Source organism: Branchiostoma lanceolatum, chromosome 3, assembly GCF_035083965.1.
Source record: "Branchiostoma lanceolatum isolate klBraLanc5 chromosome 3, klBraLanc5.hap2, whole genome shotgun sequence".
Lineage (NCBI taxonomy): Eukaryota > Metazoa > Chordata > Leptocardii > Amphioxiformes > Branchiostomatidae > Branchiostoma > Branchiostoma lanceolatum.
Genome location: NC_089724.1, coordinates 8,663,651 through 8,680,670, shown reverse-complemented (window position 1 = coordinate 8,680,670; position 17,020 = coordinate 8,663,651). Strand labels below are relative to the sequence as shown.

At 41.9% G+C, this 17,020-nt stretch overlaps 2 protein-coding genes across 9 annotated transcripts in view; both read left to right on the top strand.

Moving 5' to 3' along the window:
* The window catches only part of LOC136430050 (ras-related and estrogen-regulated growth inhibitor-like), a 43,049-nt gene extending 40,819 nt beyond the window's left edge, over window positions 1-2,230 (top strand). For all 6 annotated transcript variants that reach the window (XM_066420309.1, XM_066420311.1, XM_066420312.1 and 3 more), the window contains exon 5: window positions 1,301-2,230. In XM_066420309.1, coding sequence (XP_066276406.1) covers window positions 1,301-1,708 — 408 coding nt within the window. In that variant the 3' untranslated portion in view covers window positions 1,709-2,230. The remainder of the gene's footprint in view (window positions 1-1,300) is intronic.
* Window positions 2,231-5,384: 3,154 nt separating this feature from the next.
* Window positions 5,385-16,974, top strand: LOC136430039 (ras-related and estrogen-regulated growth inhibitor-like). Of its 3 annotated transcripts, none has more exons than XM_066420266.1 (6): window positions 5,385-5,694; window positions 10,362-10,413; window positions 11,888-12,146; window positions 14,329-14,385; window positions 15,661-15,743; window positions 16,070-16,974. In XM_066420266.1, the coding sequence occupies exons 3-6, from the start codon at window positions 12,059-12,061 to the stop codon at window positions 16,478-16,480; spliced, it is 639 nt and encodes a 212-aa protein (XP_066276363.1). In that variant the 5' UTR covers window positions 5,385-5,694; window positions 10,362-10,413; window positions 11,888-12,058; the 3' UTR covers window positions 16,481-16,974. The 3 variants fall into 3 exon arrangements, with proteins under 3 accessions (XP_066276363.1, XP_066276362.1, XP_066276364.1); XM_066420265.1 differs by lacking the exon at window positions 5,385-5,694 and adding an exon at window positions 5,750-5,946; XM_066420267.1 differs by lacking the exons at window positions 5,385-5,694; window positions 10,362-10,413 and adding an exon at window positions 5,750-5,946.
* Window positions 16,975-17,020: the final 46 nt, after the last annotated feature.

Here is a 17,020-nt window from a genome sequence, read left to right as displayed (position 1 = left end):
CCCAAAACTAGGAAAGATATAGGGAACCAACATTAGCGACAAAAAACACCCCCAATATCATCGATTCCAACACTTTCTAATCCAACATCACATTAAATAACAAATCTATATTAACCCTCTATCGTTGGGGATCTTGTCGTCACTTACTTTTCGACAAGACCACAACAACATGATGCTCAGTGGACCTTGCTCGTCCTTTAGTACAGTGGGCCTTGTGTCCATTTGTGCCAACGGCAAAGTCACAACACCACCACACTAATAATATTCATCTCTTAAAGCTAAAATTAGTGGCAAAAACCACCCCTCCGGTCAAAATGGTCACACCTAACCCAAAACTAGGAAAGATATAGGGAACCAACATTAGCGACAAAAAACACCCCCAATATCATCGATTCCAACACTTTCTAATCCAACATCACATTAAATAACAAATCTATATTAACCCTCTATCGTTGGGGATCTTGTCGTCACTTACTTTTCGACAAGACCACAACAACATGATGCTCAGTGGACTTTGCTCGTCCTTTAGTACAGTGGGCATTGTGTCCATTTGTGCCAACGGCAAAGTCACAACACCACCACACTAATAACTTCCATCTATGACACACACACACATTAGTGAAAAAACATCCCTCCAGTAAAAATGGTCACACCCAACCCACAGCAAGAAAAAATTAGCAAGAACGCAAAAAAAAGAAAACTAGCAAGAAAAACATCCCTCCGTCAAAATAGTCACACCCAACATTAGCGACAAAAAACACCCATCCAAATAAAATGGTCACATCCAACATGGCTGCCCCCATCCTTGGATGCAAAAACAGAACAGGTTTTGCTATCGCAAACCTGTAAATATGGCGTCTCCTGGCGCAGTGGCTGAATGTTAAGCACAGAACACAGATGTCTTGGGTTCGAATCCGGGGTCCCCTGATTTGTCCCATCGACGTTGTGCCCTTAGGAATGGCACTTTACACGACTTTCCTCATTTCACTCAGATAAGAATAAGAACCTAGCTTCGGTTAGGGACGTCCCTCGGATAGGACGTTAAGTGGATAACCACACCTCGAGCACGAAAAAGAACACACCACACCTATCAAAAGGAGTAGGGGTCATTCCCGGTATGAGTGGATCATTTACTGTCCGGATACGCAGCTTGTACTGTTCGGTACAAACCCGGTGTGTTACGCCTTGAGGCGATTTACCAGGTTTGCAATGCAAACAGATATAGCTTGTTACCTGGAGTAGCGACAACCAAAGACAAGAGACAAAGTAAAACATACTTCCCATGTCTTCTATTCCGCAGGATAGTACAAACCAGTGGGAGGGTCACGTGCGATGGGGAGACGGTTTCCTATTGGTCTACAGCGTGGACGACCGGGAGAGTTTCGAGAACATTGCTCAGCTGAAAAACTTTTTGGACGATATCAAGAAACCCAGAAACGTTTCCATGGTGATGATGGCAAACAAGACGGACTTGGAAAGAGAGCGCGTCGTTTCCACAGATGAGGGAGAGAAGCTAGCACAAAATTTGGCGTGTGCCTATTACGAGGGTTCAGCGTTGCTTGGAGACGGGGTCATCGGCGAGGCGTTTGAGGAACTGTGTCGAGAAGTGCGCAGGCGCAAAATGATGGAAGGCAAACAGCGCAGGCGCAGCTCTTCGCAACAAGTGAAGCAGGCGTTCAACAGAGTCCTGACTAAAATTTACAGCTAAATACACATTATTCAGATGTATCCATGTATCAAATGCAATATCGTCCAAAATCCCAAATCCCAAAGAAAGTCTTAAGATGTATTGTTGTTGTTTTGAATGTTTCTGTTACTTTGTATGACCTGTGAGCTGCAACTTGTCAAGATTGAATATAAAGGCCGACAGGATAAATTATGTTATATCAAAAACGATTGTCAACAGTGAGATGTATTCTGTTATTTTTTTCGCGTCATATGCATGTTTTAAGTGAAAAGTGAAACGTAAAGGGCATTGTGAAAGTCATAGCGATATGTTGACGATGTCTTTTATTAAAAAATACAAAATCCTGTTGAATAACGTCATTTTAATGCCTTTTTCGGGCTTACAACATTCCGCAACCTAGTGAACTGGTGAATTGTAACATTATATAGACCGGACTTGGTCTAATTAATATCCGGTTACACCAGCACACCAACTTTGATACGAACTTGTTTGCTGGCTATCGCTGTTTTGCCCGTCAAGATGAATTATAAATCTGTACATTTATGAGGCAAGTGCTGTTTTATTCTTTTACTGTTGTGTCACCTTACGGGGCTCAAGTGGTATCGAAAAGGTCAAAAAGTCACATGTAGATTAATTGTACTGTTATTTTGGTGTCAAGATGACTTAAAAACAGGAAGGCTTAGCATAATTATTGGTAGCTCTTGATTTTAGCCCGTTAAAATAACATCATGAAAACGTACATTTCTTTCTTCTGTTTAAGGAAGACTACTAAATGTTTAAGATTTGTTTGTAGCGGAAAAAAACAATATTAATTTGAAAGTAGAAATATTATTCAGTTTTGCACAACTATAAAGAAATGTATCATAGCTATGATTTGAACTGTATTTTTCGTTTTAATCGGTTGCACATGTCTTGAAAGGGAGGCTGCACGTCCGATGACCGAGTGACCTTTCTCTGAGTTTTCCCAAATTATCTAGAAAAGATAACCTCGGCCAGAACCTTCGACAACAACAGGAGACAAAAGATAAACCCTGACACTTTAATAAAGGAAACGCTAGGTTCTCATGTATAATCTGTGTTACATCGGAGGTAGCCGGACAACTGTCGATAGCTCCTTTTGCTAAACAGCCTTTGAAACAAAGTTTACGTACTCTCCAAGCAGAGCTAGGGTTTCGGCTGTTTTTTAACGTGTTTTTAGGCGTTTTTGTCATGCCTTCTACTTTGTCATCGTTTTTGTTGTGTCGCAAACCCAAGCTCTGCAGGCAGACGGAAGCTTCAATGCCTAATAAACCTAATCACTCCAACACATAACAAGCGTTTCACAAGTTAGTGCGAAGCGTGCCCGGCCAGGCACGGGATTCCCTCCCCACGCGCCACAGAATTTCCAGCCCAGTCTCACCATGGACATAATCCTCGGTCTATCGGTCGTGGCCATGTTTTCATGCCATGTTCTTACGCTTCCCCTACTCCTTGGCTAACTGCAATTACTTTCGTATGAAAATAATAGCTCAACGTGCAACCAAAGACATCTGGAGTTTACAAAGTCTCCACGATACTCAACTACGATCCAGGCCATTTGGGCCGTCGTACCAGAAGACGATGTACAGCCCGAAATAGCCATAGATTCTCTCATTTTTAATCCCCACTGCGGAAATGCCATGCTGTAGTGGGAGGATATCGTTGAATCTCAAAAAGTCTCTAAACTACTACCCACAAATAACGTTACATAGTAACATACAAAACCGAATCAGGACGCCATGTTGGAAAGTCGCTTCATGTCCGTCAGCAAATGACTTGCCTATCGTGACCGCACTTCATTTACACCATCCAAAAACCATCAAAGAACAAAGCACACAAAAATTTGTACAATCCTCTGGTGTCGTGGCGATTTTTTAGTCTCTGTTGGTAGCACTCCGTCGCCAATTTCGCTGGTGTTGTTGAAAAGTTCCGTCCAATCTGAACACAGCGAGCGGCGGCATTGGTAACCGCATGTAACGTAAACAAGGCACGTGTTCCCGTTCATAATCCATTTAACGATGCCTGAGATAATGATAATAATAATTACTAGTAATGCAGTTCAAGTTAATACGTAATACATATTTATTTTATATGTCTTGTTCATGCATCATTGTATTTTTCTTGTGAGGTTTCCAATGGAAATGTACGTTATGATGCTATCAATGATCATGCCGGCGTGAGATCGTGGACACCAGCCTGTCGCATGAATAGGGCAGTCAGCGGGGTACCGGCGCGGCCTGATGAATGCCGCTCTACATTTGCCGGATGTGTGATAATCCGGGGCAGTAAAATTGTTACCACTAATGATTATCTAATGGTTCTCGGGGAGGAGTACTGTCACCTTTTTTTCAATGGAAGTAAATAGGTTTGCCCCGCCCCGAGGTCAGTGCCTGCAGAGCTTGGGTTTGCGACACAACAAAAACGATGACAAAGTAGAAGGCATGACAAAAACGCCTAAAAACACGTTAAAAAACAGCCGAAACCCTAGCTCTGCTTGGAGAGTAAAGTTTACGTGCGTTAACGGTAATAAACACTGGTGCAAACAGGAGGTAATAAAACTAGGGTAATACGTAGTCACCTCACTCTAGCGTTGGCACCAACACCTTTGTTGGGATGTCGGGTATCTTCGTTATTGTTTTCCCCGCAAATATGTTAGTGAGACCATCAGTGTTTTATTGACAACGTGTGCATTTTTCTAAGGCCGGTTTCATTTTCTTAAGCATCAAAAAAGTATCATTCGTTCCATTATCGTTCCAGTACAAAGTTTTAATTTTCACATGAAAATGACGATAAGTAGAAATATGTAGAAAGTGCGCATTTCTATATAATCAAAATTCATCAATACGTTTTTGCCATGCATGTTTTTGTCATCAGACAGACGCCCCAGTTAAGTCATTGCCTTGCATTGACCAAACGTTACATTTTGACAAACGACTACCCAGAGCATTAGAACGGAGGTATGGTCAACAGTGCGGACAGATTAATGCGGTAAGATTGATGGGTCAAACTACCGCAAGAGAAAGGTTAGTCAGTCAATCTACTGTAAATGCAGAAATGTTCGCGGTGGTTTTATGTTGGCGGCGAACTCTTTAACGCGAACTTAAAACCACCGCGAAAAGCCGTTCCACTGTGTGAGTGCTGTAGCGGTACTATTGTTTCAATCGCGAACTCAAAACCACCGCGAGCACTCCCTACCGCAAAATCAAATCCCCGCGAACATTTCTGCAGTATTTCGTAAGGAATGGACAATGGACGACGTGGTGAAATATGAATGGTTGTGGTGTGAAAAGGTCGCCATGTTGTTTATTGACTTAACACTAATTTGTTTATTGATGACGCCCTGTAGATAAGGTAGGTGTAAACAGTATTCTATACATATATATATTTTCGTAGATCCTCTAAGATTTGACACGAGGTTGGTTAAGAAATATTTAGTTAGGAATCATTCTCTTTTAAATATCATGAGTTGTTTTCAAAATCAAGTACAACATGAAACTCAAAATTGGTGGGGTGTGTGTTTCTTTTGGGCCATTTAGATTCATAACCCAAAGTATCGACTCATTTTCTATAGATTCTAAACGGAATGCCTACTTTAAAACTCAAGTGAACGAACGGATACACACATTTTGTCACGTACACACCAACGACTCATCAGTGAAACCTGTTATACCTCAAACTACGCTTAACCCAAACAAAGCATTACACGAATAACCGTCCTTTCCAACAGAGTCATTTTTAGCACCCAGCCAAATTTAAAGCAAGACGAAGATATGCCAAGATAAAAACATGTGTTCCTTGTCAGGTGCATCTCTTCCTCCGCCCTTACGACCCATCGGGTAATAGACACCCGTTTGTCTATTTCAGGCACGGTTTGTGTACATTTCTGCAGCAGGTGTTTGTATATTTACATACATCGTCCGTTCTGTGTGATTAGGTTACCTTTCTGCTGACGACGCGGCACAAAGGAAGGGCACCCGTCTACAAGACAGGTAAGAGATGGTCTCTAAAGAGTAAAGCGTGCCGGGATTGGCTTGTTAGGTGACCTATGACCTCCCCTCGGTTGATTGAGGTCGTATAAGTCATGACGTGTGGGTAGAAATACACGCGACAAATCTTCTCCCTTCACTCTTGGATCGTATCGTTAAGCGGTTAGCTTGCTTGGGGCCTATGGAATTCTGCATAGTTATTAAGAAGAAACGACTACAGCCGGCATTGAGTTGGAATACAACAGCTGTTTAAAGGTAAGTCGTTTTACCTGAGTTACAACATGTACCTTGAATATGATTGAAAGACAATTTCTATGATATTTTGCGACAATCGGTTGAAAATATGCTGCATTTAATTGCTGTTAGAAAAAAAAGTGGCACCGTTTCTAGGGCGAGGTGAGCAGGGAGGAGGCATTGTATCATGTGTATGTCTTCACCGTTCCGGTCCTTAAAGATGCGTTTCCTCGCAAATTCTCTTGTCTGTGTTGTGGGTTTTGGTTAACCAACACTTCCGTTCCTGTCCCAAGAAGTAAGAAACAGAGAACGACTTTACAATCCTTTTCTTACTAACCTGTAAAGGATACCATAGGCCGGCCTTTGTGAACAGTGTAAACCAATACAAAACTTTCCTATGATATAAAAGAGCAATACAGACATTTACTAGCTATATCGCTATGTCATCGTTTATTTTACTATACACAAATGCATGTGCAGGTGCGTGGTACATGTATGGTTATCAAGGAACGAAGCGCTAGTCCCAATATGCCACCCAGCTTGCGATCAGTATGATTTATTGGTATCTACACGTTCACACAGAGAACCCTAGCCACTGCATAGAGCAAAGTCCACCTGACCCGAGCACAACAGACCAAACCGAATCCCTGCGAAGTCTTTTTATCTTCTACTGAACTCAAACAAACACAGAGGAATCTAGGTAAATGCTTCCCTTTGTGTTATGAAAAACCTGAAACCGGCTGCCGACTTTCGGCTTAACAAAGATGTCAAGTGGTGTCATCAGGAAGCTTCAGTAAAAGTAGGAGATTGTTGCTCCGCTTAAGCGGCCACCCGGCCCATATCGTATCCAGCGTTTCTTCAAAACACGTCCGCACGTCTATAGCTTAACGATAAAATTTGTGAACAAGGCTCATGCGAACTTGTATTTCGTTCGTGAAAACAGAAAAGAACATGTAACAAATTTGATACAAAAGGTTAAAACATCAGACTGAGTTGACTGATAAAAAGGAGGTAACAAAACCGAGTTTTCATTCCGGAATCCCACAAATTCAGTCCCTGTAGAAGCATACAACTAGATTTGTAGCAAAATCTACTTGGAACCCAGTTATTATAATCCATAAAAGGAAGAGTCACGGTGCACGGTACGTTGAATGTGCTGGTTATATGTATTCTCCAAGCAGAGGTTACGATCGGCGGGCTAAGTAGTGGCCGCAATTTTAACGCTGCCCCACCCTTGTGCGTTTTATGACATAAGTGGAGGGGGGAGGGGGGGCGTTAACAATTACGGCCACCACTAGCTCCCCGATCGTAACCTCTGCTTGGAGAATCTGTCATATGCCTGTAATCGCCAACATTTTACCTGAAGTCCTGCCCGGTGTGAACTGATTCACGACTTGTTTGGTGGGTAATTAATTTGACAGTGTTGACACAACCCCCTTTAACCGGGCAGTTAGTTTATTTGCATCGAGCCGAAGTTGACATGTTTTATGTGTGTGTAAATGCAGACTCTGTTTGTGTTACGCCCATCAGACGTCGTGGTCATGAAAGTGGCGAGCCCGTGTGAAACTGTTAGTGCGGTGATATTTGCGTGATAAGATAGGCCTGTCTGTCGTAGATATGTCTTCCCAGGCCAGTGCTTACTGAATATTCATCATCATCTTGTCGTGAGAGTGTCACGGATGAACGTCACCCTCCTCCTCCAGTCCTCCCTGCCTTCCATTGCTCTCGGTAGTTCTTCTAAATTGCAGCCTGCATCCTCACACAGCTGCTGTATGTAGGTTGTGCGAGGTCTGCCTACACTTGCATAGGCCAAGAGGGTCAACCCGATTCAGCATGCAGTAAAGAGAAATTTATATTCCTTGATTAAAGCCTTTGATAAACCAACTTTAACTAATCATACAGTCACCAACATTTACACAATCACCAAGAAGCGAGAAGAAGCAAAAGGTACTAGAGTATACTAGACGTTTATATGATTTGAATATGAATATGATTGTTAACATGTGACCTGTGCGTAGCCCAGTAGAGAAAAAAATGCTCCATTCATTTATTGATTATTTAATTCATTCATTCATTAATTCAACCCAATTCAAAACCTACAAAGTTGCCAGACATTTTTTACGCAAAAATGAACTTTTTGTATCCTCGACAGTTTCTCTCTTTTTATTGCTCTTTTTCATTAGCTTGATGTTCCGTGAGATGTGGTATGTATAGTATATGGGGAAAACAGTAGGCTTTGGTAGTGTAGTGTGTGTAGTTGGGAATCATAACACCGTGAGTGTAAGAACGGATTTGGGCTTTTGTAGTCACAGTGTAGCAACTGTAGTAAGTGTCACTTATGGTTCTAATGCTCCGTAAAGCCCCTGTCACACTTGTGCGTATATTCAAGTGCGTGTGAGTTGCGCATTAACATTTCTTTGGTTTATGTAAAGTTTGCAGGAATGAAGTTGTTTCCTACTTTTACCCATCGTCAACGTTGTGCAGCCTAGTTATTGAACCAAAGAAATAACTTCTTCGGCTAAAAACTTAACCTAAGACAAAAACATGTTAATGCGCAACTCATGCGGACTTGCATATACGCCCAAGTGTGACAGGGCCCTAAGAAGGTGACCATCTCCGTGCAAGAATTATATATAGACTGAAGTGTTTGGCCAATGACAATCAACGAGCGTGCTCTAAACCTGAAGTACAGACTTGAGTGGTGGTAGTCGTTTATAGCCGACATAAAACGAGGTACCACAGTAATGTAATTCCAACTCTGACGACATAACAAAACAGGGACGGGCAGTAGGGATACTAGTGGGGAAAGAGAGATGTCTGGCGATGCACATGATTTTTGCATCTCATTTCACTGTCTTCCTGCACATTTGGTGAAGACGTATTTTCATAACTGGCTATGAATGACCACAATTTGTGCAAGCATTGTTGAAATTTGGAATCGGCAGTGGATGCTACCTGAAACGTCTGACTGTTTCCAAAAATCTATCCTACAGTGAAGACTCTATCTCATTGGACCCGCGGCACGTTGGCGACCTCGCTGCGACCGAGGGATTTGACAAAGATCTCAACGAAATTCATCGATAAAAACCGATCTTTTCACGCTTTGTGTGTTTGTTGTCTTTTTAGTAATACTTGTACAGTTTACATGATATTCCCATTATAAAGTCAAGGGAACACAGACACAGCTTAGGACCAGCGACGCCGCCTACGTGCGAGATTGGGGCTTCACCGGGCTGTTTAACCTTCATCGACTATTTCACGGTTTCCCAGGGTCCTTTCTACCCGATGTCATATGTAGAATTTTCTCACCACTAATGATCCATTAATCATACTCGTCCAGGCCCCCCAGAAAGCCGTCTGTCAATCAAACCACACATTCCACCGTATCCTGCACGAAGTCTGATTATCAATCTTTATGATATTGACATTAATAGCGTAGATCAACATGGTTAGATCCAGGTCATGTTTTCTTTAGCTGAAAGGGTCCGTTGTGTTCACTCAGTGTCGCGACAACAGAGTTCGATTATACCTAGAAATCAAACATCAGATACTTGGTACATTCCTATCACGTTATGGTTATACTATAGCAACGTTCTGTCGGGAGGTTTGTAAGGAACGTGCACTTATAAAAAGGGGGAAATTCTTATGATAACAAAAAAAGGATCCTGGTTAAATTGCTACATGTAGGTCATCTTTTTTTTTCAATTCAACGAACGATAGTGCATACACATTAATAAAACCAGTGAGAATGGTTTTGCCTCCAACCTCCAACCCCTGCTTACTAACTATTGCAGCACGGTTGAGGTCATTGGCCTTTTGCAGGTGCCGGTGTTGATCTTTAGTTACCATGGAAACAGAACAAAACATAGAAATGTCCTGTCCTTGAACTTTGAACCATCCGTAGATTTGTAATCACGTGTATTTTGCTTTGTAATTGTATGCTTGGCTCGTATCAAATCGTTCTACCTGTAATATCTAACAGCAAAGCCGCTTATGATTTCAATCGCGTTGTTTCGCATAGTAAAAGATGACGTAACGTGTCCACAGTCAGTGCGTACATTTGTGAAGGTCAACTGTGGTTTAAACAAAGGTCCAGCTGTCTAACCTACCGTGTATTTGTCATAACCACATCGATTGACCTATTTTTCACGAACAACCTGCGAGCACCACTGACCATGTAATCTAACACAACGTACCGTCCCTGCATTAAAACACCAAACCCTCCTTAAAGTTTAACGACAGACGAGAAATTGTGAAGTGTCTACAGTGGGTCAGATGGCATCCTCTTAACACGCCACTGTCAAGCGCCGGGGTCGTATAGCACTGTTTGTACAGTGCCTTGTTTCTGCTCTGACCAGACCGCTACTGCCTCTTAGCACTCCCCAGCGAGCAGTATTCCACTCCAAACCTTACCAGCCGTTACTGTCTATCCACAGGTTGTGCTGTACTTGTGCGTAGAAGCAATGCCAAGTTCCAAGAAACAGTGCGGTAAGTAAGTCTTGTTGTACACCTGTGTTATAAACAGTTCCACTGATCGGAGCATTGCATACGCTGTGGTGCCTTACTCGTCCTCTTCGCTTCAGAAGGCTTTAACCGGAAGCCAGTTTCTGTGATGTGTACACACGTCCATGCCCTAGATGCGCCTAGTGAGCTAACCATTCCATTGTTGTCTTTCTGCATGATGTATCCGTTCCTGAAAACAATTCCAAATTCTCCATTCAGATTTTGTCTCATATCTTTTGCCATTTATAGAAAGTCCACTTTAGTGTTGACTAAATATCGTTTAGAGACCGTGAGATCTAAGAAAGCCAAGGGAAGAACAATTGTTTTCTTCAATTCTTGTGAGGTATATATAGCCTCCTTCGCAGCTTGTAAGGGAGTTTCGCTGCCTAGGAAGTTATGTCGCCGAGGGACCTTGGCCCGTGTAAGAACTTGAGTCACCCCCCACCCCCACCCGAATGTATACGCCGCCGTTCTAGGAAGCCTGCGATGGAGGCTAAGGTTTATACGCTACTCGGCAAATAAAGAAGCGACAGGCCCTAGGGGGTTTCGAGAAAATGTTTTTATAATGGAGTTCTGCTGGCCAGACTTTTCTTATACCTTGTCCTTGTGGTTGGTGATTAACACACACAGCAAGAGTATCTCCTTCCCCATTCCACTCCTTCTGGCCACATTTGTACTACTCCACGTCTCAGCTAGTTGTCTTAACTGTCCTTTTGTAGAAACATAGACGTTCAATGGACAGAACATTTAATGCTTTATTTTAAGAAAACTAAATACTCAGTTTTCATCATATCTTCCACTGATAAGGATTATTTATGCAAGGACTATTTTACGCTACTGAACAGAAAGAAAATGTTATTAATGTCACTCCTCGAACTCACGGTGATATTTTTGGCAAATTTTACGGGTGATTTCATGTGCATAGTGACCCTCTCTCGGTTAGGTTTCAGACCCACACACGGAGGAATCTTGATTTTGTATTTTTACTCGAGGACGCTTGTTGACAAAAGAGTTTTCTTGTGTCAACTGCATCATTCAATTCTTGTAAATTTGAACTGAACGAAAAGTGGGAGAGGGGTCATAGGAACTTTACACGGAAGGCTAGCAGTGGGTTAAGTTCCCTTTTCAAAATTAGAAGTAGCCAGTCGAGCATTTCCATGTAGCGATATATAACCAAGGGAACTTTGTTGGAATACAGTACACGAATGTACCGACTCACCTAGATAACTAAATACTAAGAAGGATACAGAAGTAAGAGGGGAAATGGAAATTAAGATCAAAGGTCATTCCTTTAACGAGACGATCCATTCAAATTGATCTATTGATCGGGATGGCTGAGAAGTTGAAAGGGTCAGTTTCTTTAAGAAAGCTTACAAAAATAATATAGCATCTCCATTTTGAATTGGCACCAAGAATATGAATGTCCTCCGATATAACATAAATATTTCTCTTTATGCAGGAGATATATCAACTTCGACGGATGACAACCACTCTCAACAATAGGGTTCTTCGCGCCAACATTCCGACACAATGGAGTAATAATAGTCTTCACATAGCTTCTTAAGAGTCAAGAACAGCGTCTTGGAGACATTTGGAAAGTATAATCGTCTTTCCTCCTAACACGTGAACTATGAACAATCATCAGCGCTCGGCATCTGGTCCTAAAACCCCGGATGTGAAGCTAGTGGTCATGGGAAGGATGGGCGTAGGCAAATCAGGTGGGAGAGGTTTTTATTGTTGTTTAGTTTAGGGTAGTAGCTTTGATTTTGGGTATACCTTACTTCACTAGATGGATCGACAAATGTTGCCGTCAAGCGTTACTGAACGGAAACTCAACTGATATTCAGCGCTATATTATGCCCCCATTCCACTAGGACGGCGCTCTCGCCGCGCGCTCTCTGCAACCTAAAATTTAACAGAGCGCTCAACTGATTTCATATATTCCAAAAACGCATTTGTTTAGGCTTTGTGTGGTTTGTTGTCTTTTCAATCATGCCTTTATCTTTTGCATGATATTTCAATCATGAAGTCAAAGGTTACACAAATGATCACAAATCATATAGGTCGCAGTGAGAGCACAGCGCGATCGCTGTCTAGTGGAATGGGGGCCTTAGATATCTTTCTACAAACGTACACATTGCTGCAAGGTATGGTGCACAATCTGGAGAAACTCATGTACTATCAGACCAATCTAGAACACTCAAAACTACTTTACTTTAAAACTTTCCAGTCACGGCTGTAGTAGTTTTAGTCCTTGAAATATCTTAGAATGCGTGATTATCACCATATTTGGAGATTGGTAGTGATGTTGACGACGTCAAATCTAAGGTCAAGATCACTTATAAGTTCAGAAGTTAAGTTCAAACAACACGCGTATGATGTCATGTTGTGGTCGGACGAGATAACAGAGAGATACCGCTCGTCGTAAAACACATTCCAGCGCTGCTTCCAATTCTGCTCTAATTCAAGATTATTGGGACGATACATATATTGGAAAAGTTTATCAGATAACCTCGTGAACAACTTCTTTGATGAAATAGATATTTAGATTCTTATGCACTCAAGATATATGAGGGCTTCAAAGGCAGTGATATTCTCACTATTTAGGTTGGTCTAGATCTTGTGAAGGGCTGCACCCCCTCTATTTAGATTCGAAGGGGAGGGGGGTAACTTTCGTCAAAAGCTGCATTGCCTTCGTTAGAAGCAGCAGCAAACAACAAGTTACACACCCTCATCTCGTTCTCTTTATGTGTATCTTGGCTTTAACTGCTGTAAATTCAGAAATTTTCGCGAGGATTTGATTTCGCGGTAGAGAGAAAATGGAGTGTTCGCGGTGGTTTTAACCTCGCGTTTGAACCAACAATAGCGCTGCTTTACGGACAGCCAGTCCAGTCAGATAACAAGATAGCTAAGTGCACGGCCTCGCATCTACTTGGCAAGGTTGCTATAGGATCCTATAGACGTCCTGATCATCAATTTCTCGCAATCTCTTCCGACCGTACATATTGTTATGTACAGTATCTAAGTACAATGTACAGAACGCAATGCTTCAAATAGAGAAGGTGTAGGAGGGCAATAAATTTCGGGGTGGTATTAGGTTTTAAGACCTCACCGCGAAAACCGCGAACATTAAACCACCGCGAACATTTCTACCTTTACAGTATGCGTCGTTTTTGGTAGTGACGTAAAGAGCAGACCCAGTAGATTTACCACTGTTATCACAGGGAAACGTTACACCCTGTACGTTTGCCGAGACTCTGCCGTTCAAACAGGACAGGCGTGTCTCTCACAGGACACTGTTTATCTCAGCACGGAACATCTGGACGGCTGGACAGACATGTGTGCCTCACTCTAAACACTGTAAACCTTGCAGATGTGTACCAGTCAATGTATGAATGTATGGGGATATGGGGCAAGGGGGCATCTGGCCATTCTTGCAGTGTAGCTGTGGCTTTTGGATAGAAGAAAGAAAGTCTATAACTGACACTGCTCTAGATAATAGGAAGTTGAACGTACTCAGAGCACCTGAAAATGTATCTAAATGAAGACGAATTTTCATAGGACAAAAACGGTTTCTATATTGGTAACCAGTCATTCTTTAGCAAGCGATTGTCTGAAAGGTATTATTGTTGCCCGTTTTCCTGAAAGTCAAAAGTATTCAGAGTACCTAAAGAAAATATGTATTGAAATGAAGACGAGTTTTCATAGGGAACAAACGGTTTCTATCGATCGGTAACCATTCTTTCTCCAGCAAGCGTTTATCTGAAACGGATTGTTGTTCCTGCCCGATTTCCTATTGTTCTTTCTTGTAATGTGAACAACGAATACCGCAGACGTTTACTGTATACGTTGATATTATAAAGTAACCAACATGTACATTTTTCTTCCTCCCCTATCTAGCTCTGGTGGTGCGGTACCTAACACGAAGGTTCATCTGGGAGTATGACCCCACTCTGGGTAAGTTATCGCGCCCTTCTCCCACCTTCCACGACAACGTTTTGATTTATATTGGAATCATTGGCATCATAAACTTATTACCTACTTTCAAGTGCATAGAGTGTTCAATGGCACCAGAGTATGATATGTGGCGGGATATTGCCTCCCTCTCGAGCTCATCTATAAGATAAACATGAAGACTGACTCAAGTTTGCTGAGTCCCCCAAAGTAAAAATACGGTTGTAAAGGCTTATACGACAGTCATATAACTACTGTTACGTAACCATATGCTAAGAAACGCCTACTGATTTTAAACAGATCACAGTTAGAATACCACTAAATAATAATGAGTAATATTGATAGTAGATCATCAGTTTAATAAGTACAATGCATATCTCGCCTCTGCAGCGTCATCCTAGTTAGCTGAGCCACGGTAAACTAACTAGTGCTCAGGCTTATAAGTAATATGTTACAGTATTGCTCTAAATATATACATCAATAATCTAATGTTATACATGTAGGTGAGGGGGCAGATACTTGCAATGCCCACGCTAAACCAGGGGCAACGGAGTCAACTTTGAAGTAATAAAAATAGATTCTTAATCGGCAAACGGCCAATTCTCCACGGTGACTTTCCCTAACGCACGAACGCCCACCGCCGGTACAATGTTTGTTTTAAGGATTTTCCGGTCTAACTATGGACTACAGAAGGGATTTGGGTCCGTTACCGGGCTTACGGGTCTACAAGGGGTTTGTAAGGCTGTGCACGCGTGTAATGTAAACGAGTCTTATCCTCGACCACCCAGCGTTAACGTTGTATAAGAATTGCTATTGAATGTTATTCAAAATTCGCTTTAGGCTCTACCGGATCTTCGTTGTGTGGGGTGATAATCGCTGTGTTATGTATCTGAGGAGTGTAAAACGCTGTATATCGAGTTGACAGATTTGCACGCACTGTGAAAAAGATCGATCCTTCATATTACTCTAACAAAGTGCATGTTATCTTTGTCTTTAAATAATTGGATTTGCTGTTTGGTATATGGTGGGGTTTGTCTCACAAAATCTCACCATGCAGCAAAGTGCCTTGAGACCGCGTCGACTAAACTAATAAAGGCGGGGGCTGACGACACCTAGCGATTTTGTTTCATGTTGCATCATACTAAGAAATTCACCGCTACATGTAGATATCTTTCAAATTCAATACCGGTATACATACATTATAGAAACGAATATTCTAGCTTTTCATTTCTCGCTATTCTCCCGTCGTTATCCCTCTCCTTTTTTCTTTCTTCTTAGAATTTTCTTACAAGCACCAAACTTTGGTGGACGATGACGTCGTCTCCATGGAGATCTTGGACACGGCAGGACAGCTATATGGGGTGAGAATTTTGTTCTTTTTTGTTCTCTTGTGTTCTGTTGGGCTGCCTGTAGCATATATTCTTTGCACATGTTATTGGAAATATCGAAAAAGATTATAATTTGAACTGCTGTTGGTAGTAGTATGTAAAAGATAACAGGGGTATGTCAGTCCATCGTGTACGTAGAAAGTGCTTGGTATTGTGTTGTCCTTATCAATGTATAGACGTGTCTCTAAATATTCTTTTGCTTTGACCTGTAATTTACCCAGTGAGTACATATGTACAATAAAGGTCTTCATTCATTCATTAATCAATTAAACGGCCTCAATTTTCGAATGCTCTTACAGGACAACCGCCGACAGTGGGAGGGTCACGTGAGATGGGGTGACGGCTTCCTATTGGTCTACAGCGTGACTGACAAGCAGAGCTTCCATGATGTCGGCAGGATGAAAGAGTTTCTGGACGAAGCCAAGAAGCCTCGCAACGTCACCGCAGTCATACTGGCCAACAAAATGGACTTAAATCACGAGAGATGTATTTCAACGGACGAGGGAGAGAAACTCGCACAGGAGTTGTCATGTGGATATTTTGAGGGGTCTGCGTTGCTAGGCGACGGCGTCATCTCGGAAGCCATTGAAGAATTGTGTCGGGAAGTGCGCAGGCGTAAAATGATGGAGAACAGAACGCGCAGGCGCAGCTCTTCCCAAATGGCCAAGCAAGTGTTCAGCAGAGTTCTGACAAAAATATACAACAGTTAGAATAGTAGAAAAGCTTATGTATTTATACTTATGCCAGGTCTAGTACATCTGCGTTATACCAAAAGGTTTCAGCTTCTCGTAACTTTTCAAACACTAGCTCTACATTATCACATTTAAGGCAGTTTTCTTCTGAGACGTTTACACTCACTTTAAGCAGACGTTTAAGCAGCGCTTTAAATTACATCATCACAAATTTTCGATCAGTATTAGCGCTGTTACATTATCTTGAAATTGAAACCAATCAGAACGTTGTTTGTTCCTGTCAACCTAGGCATAGTGTTGATACGTTTTTTTTGTAAGTACGAGAAACCTAGGTATACTGTAACTACCTGTAAATATTGATGTTGTCACTGATTTGGAATTGGCGAACTGTAAAGTCCACATGTACAGTAGCTGCCATTGTCATCTTCAATAGTTTCGTACAGTCCAAAAAGTAGGAACATGTACATCCTGGCATGACTGGCTCAATTTTATTAGATTTATGGAGTCTGCAATACTGTTTCAATTATCATTTATTATCGATCTAAGGCTGAAGTTATT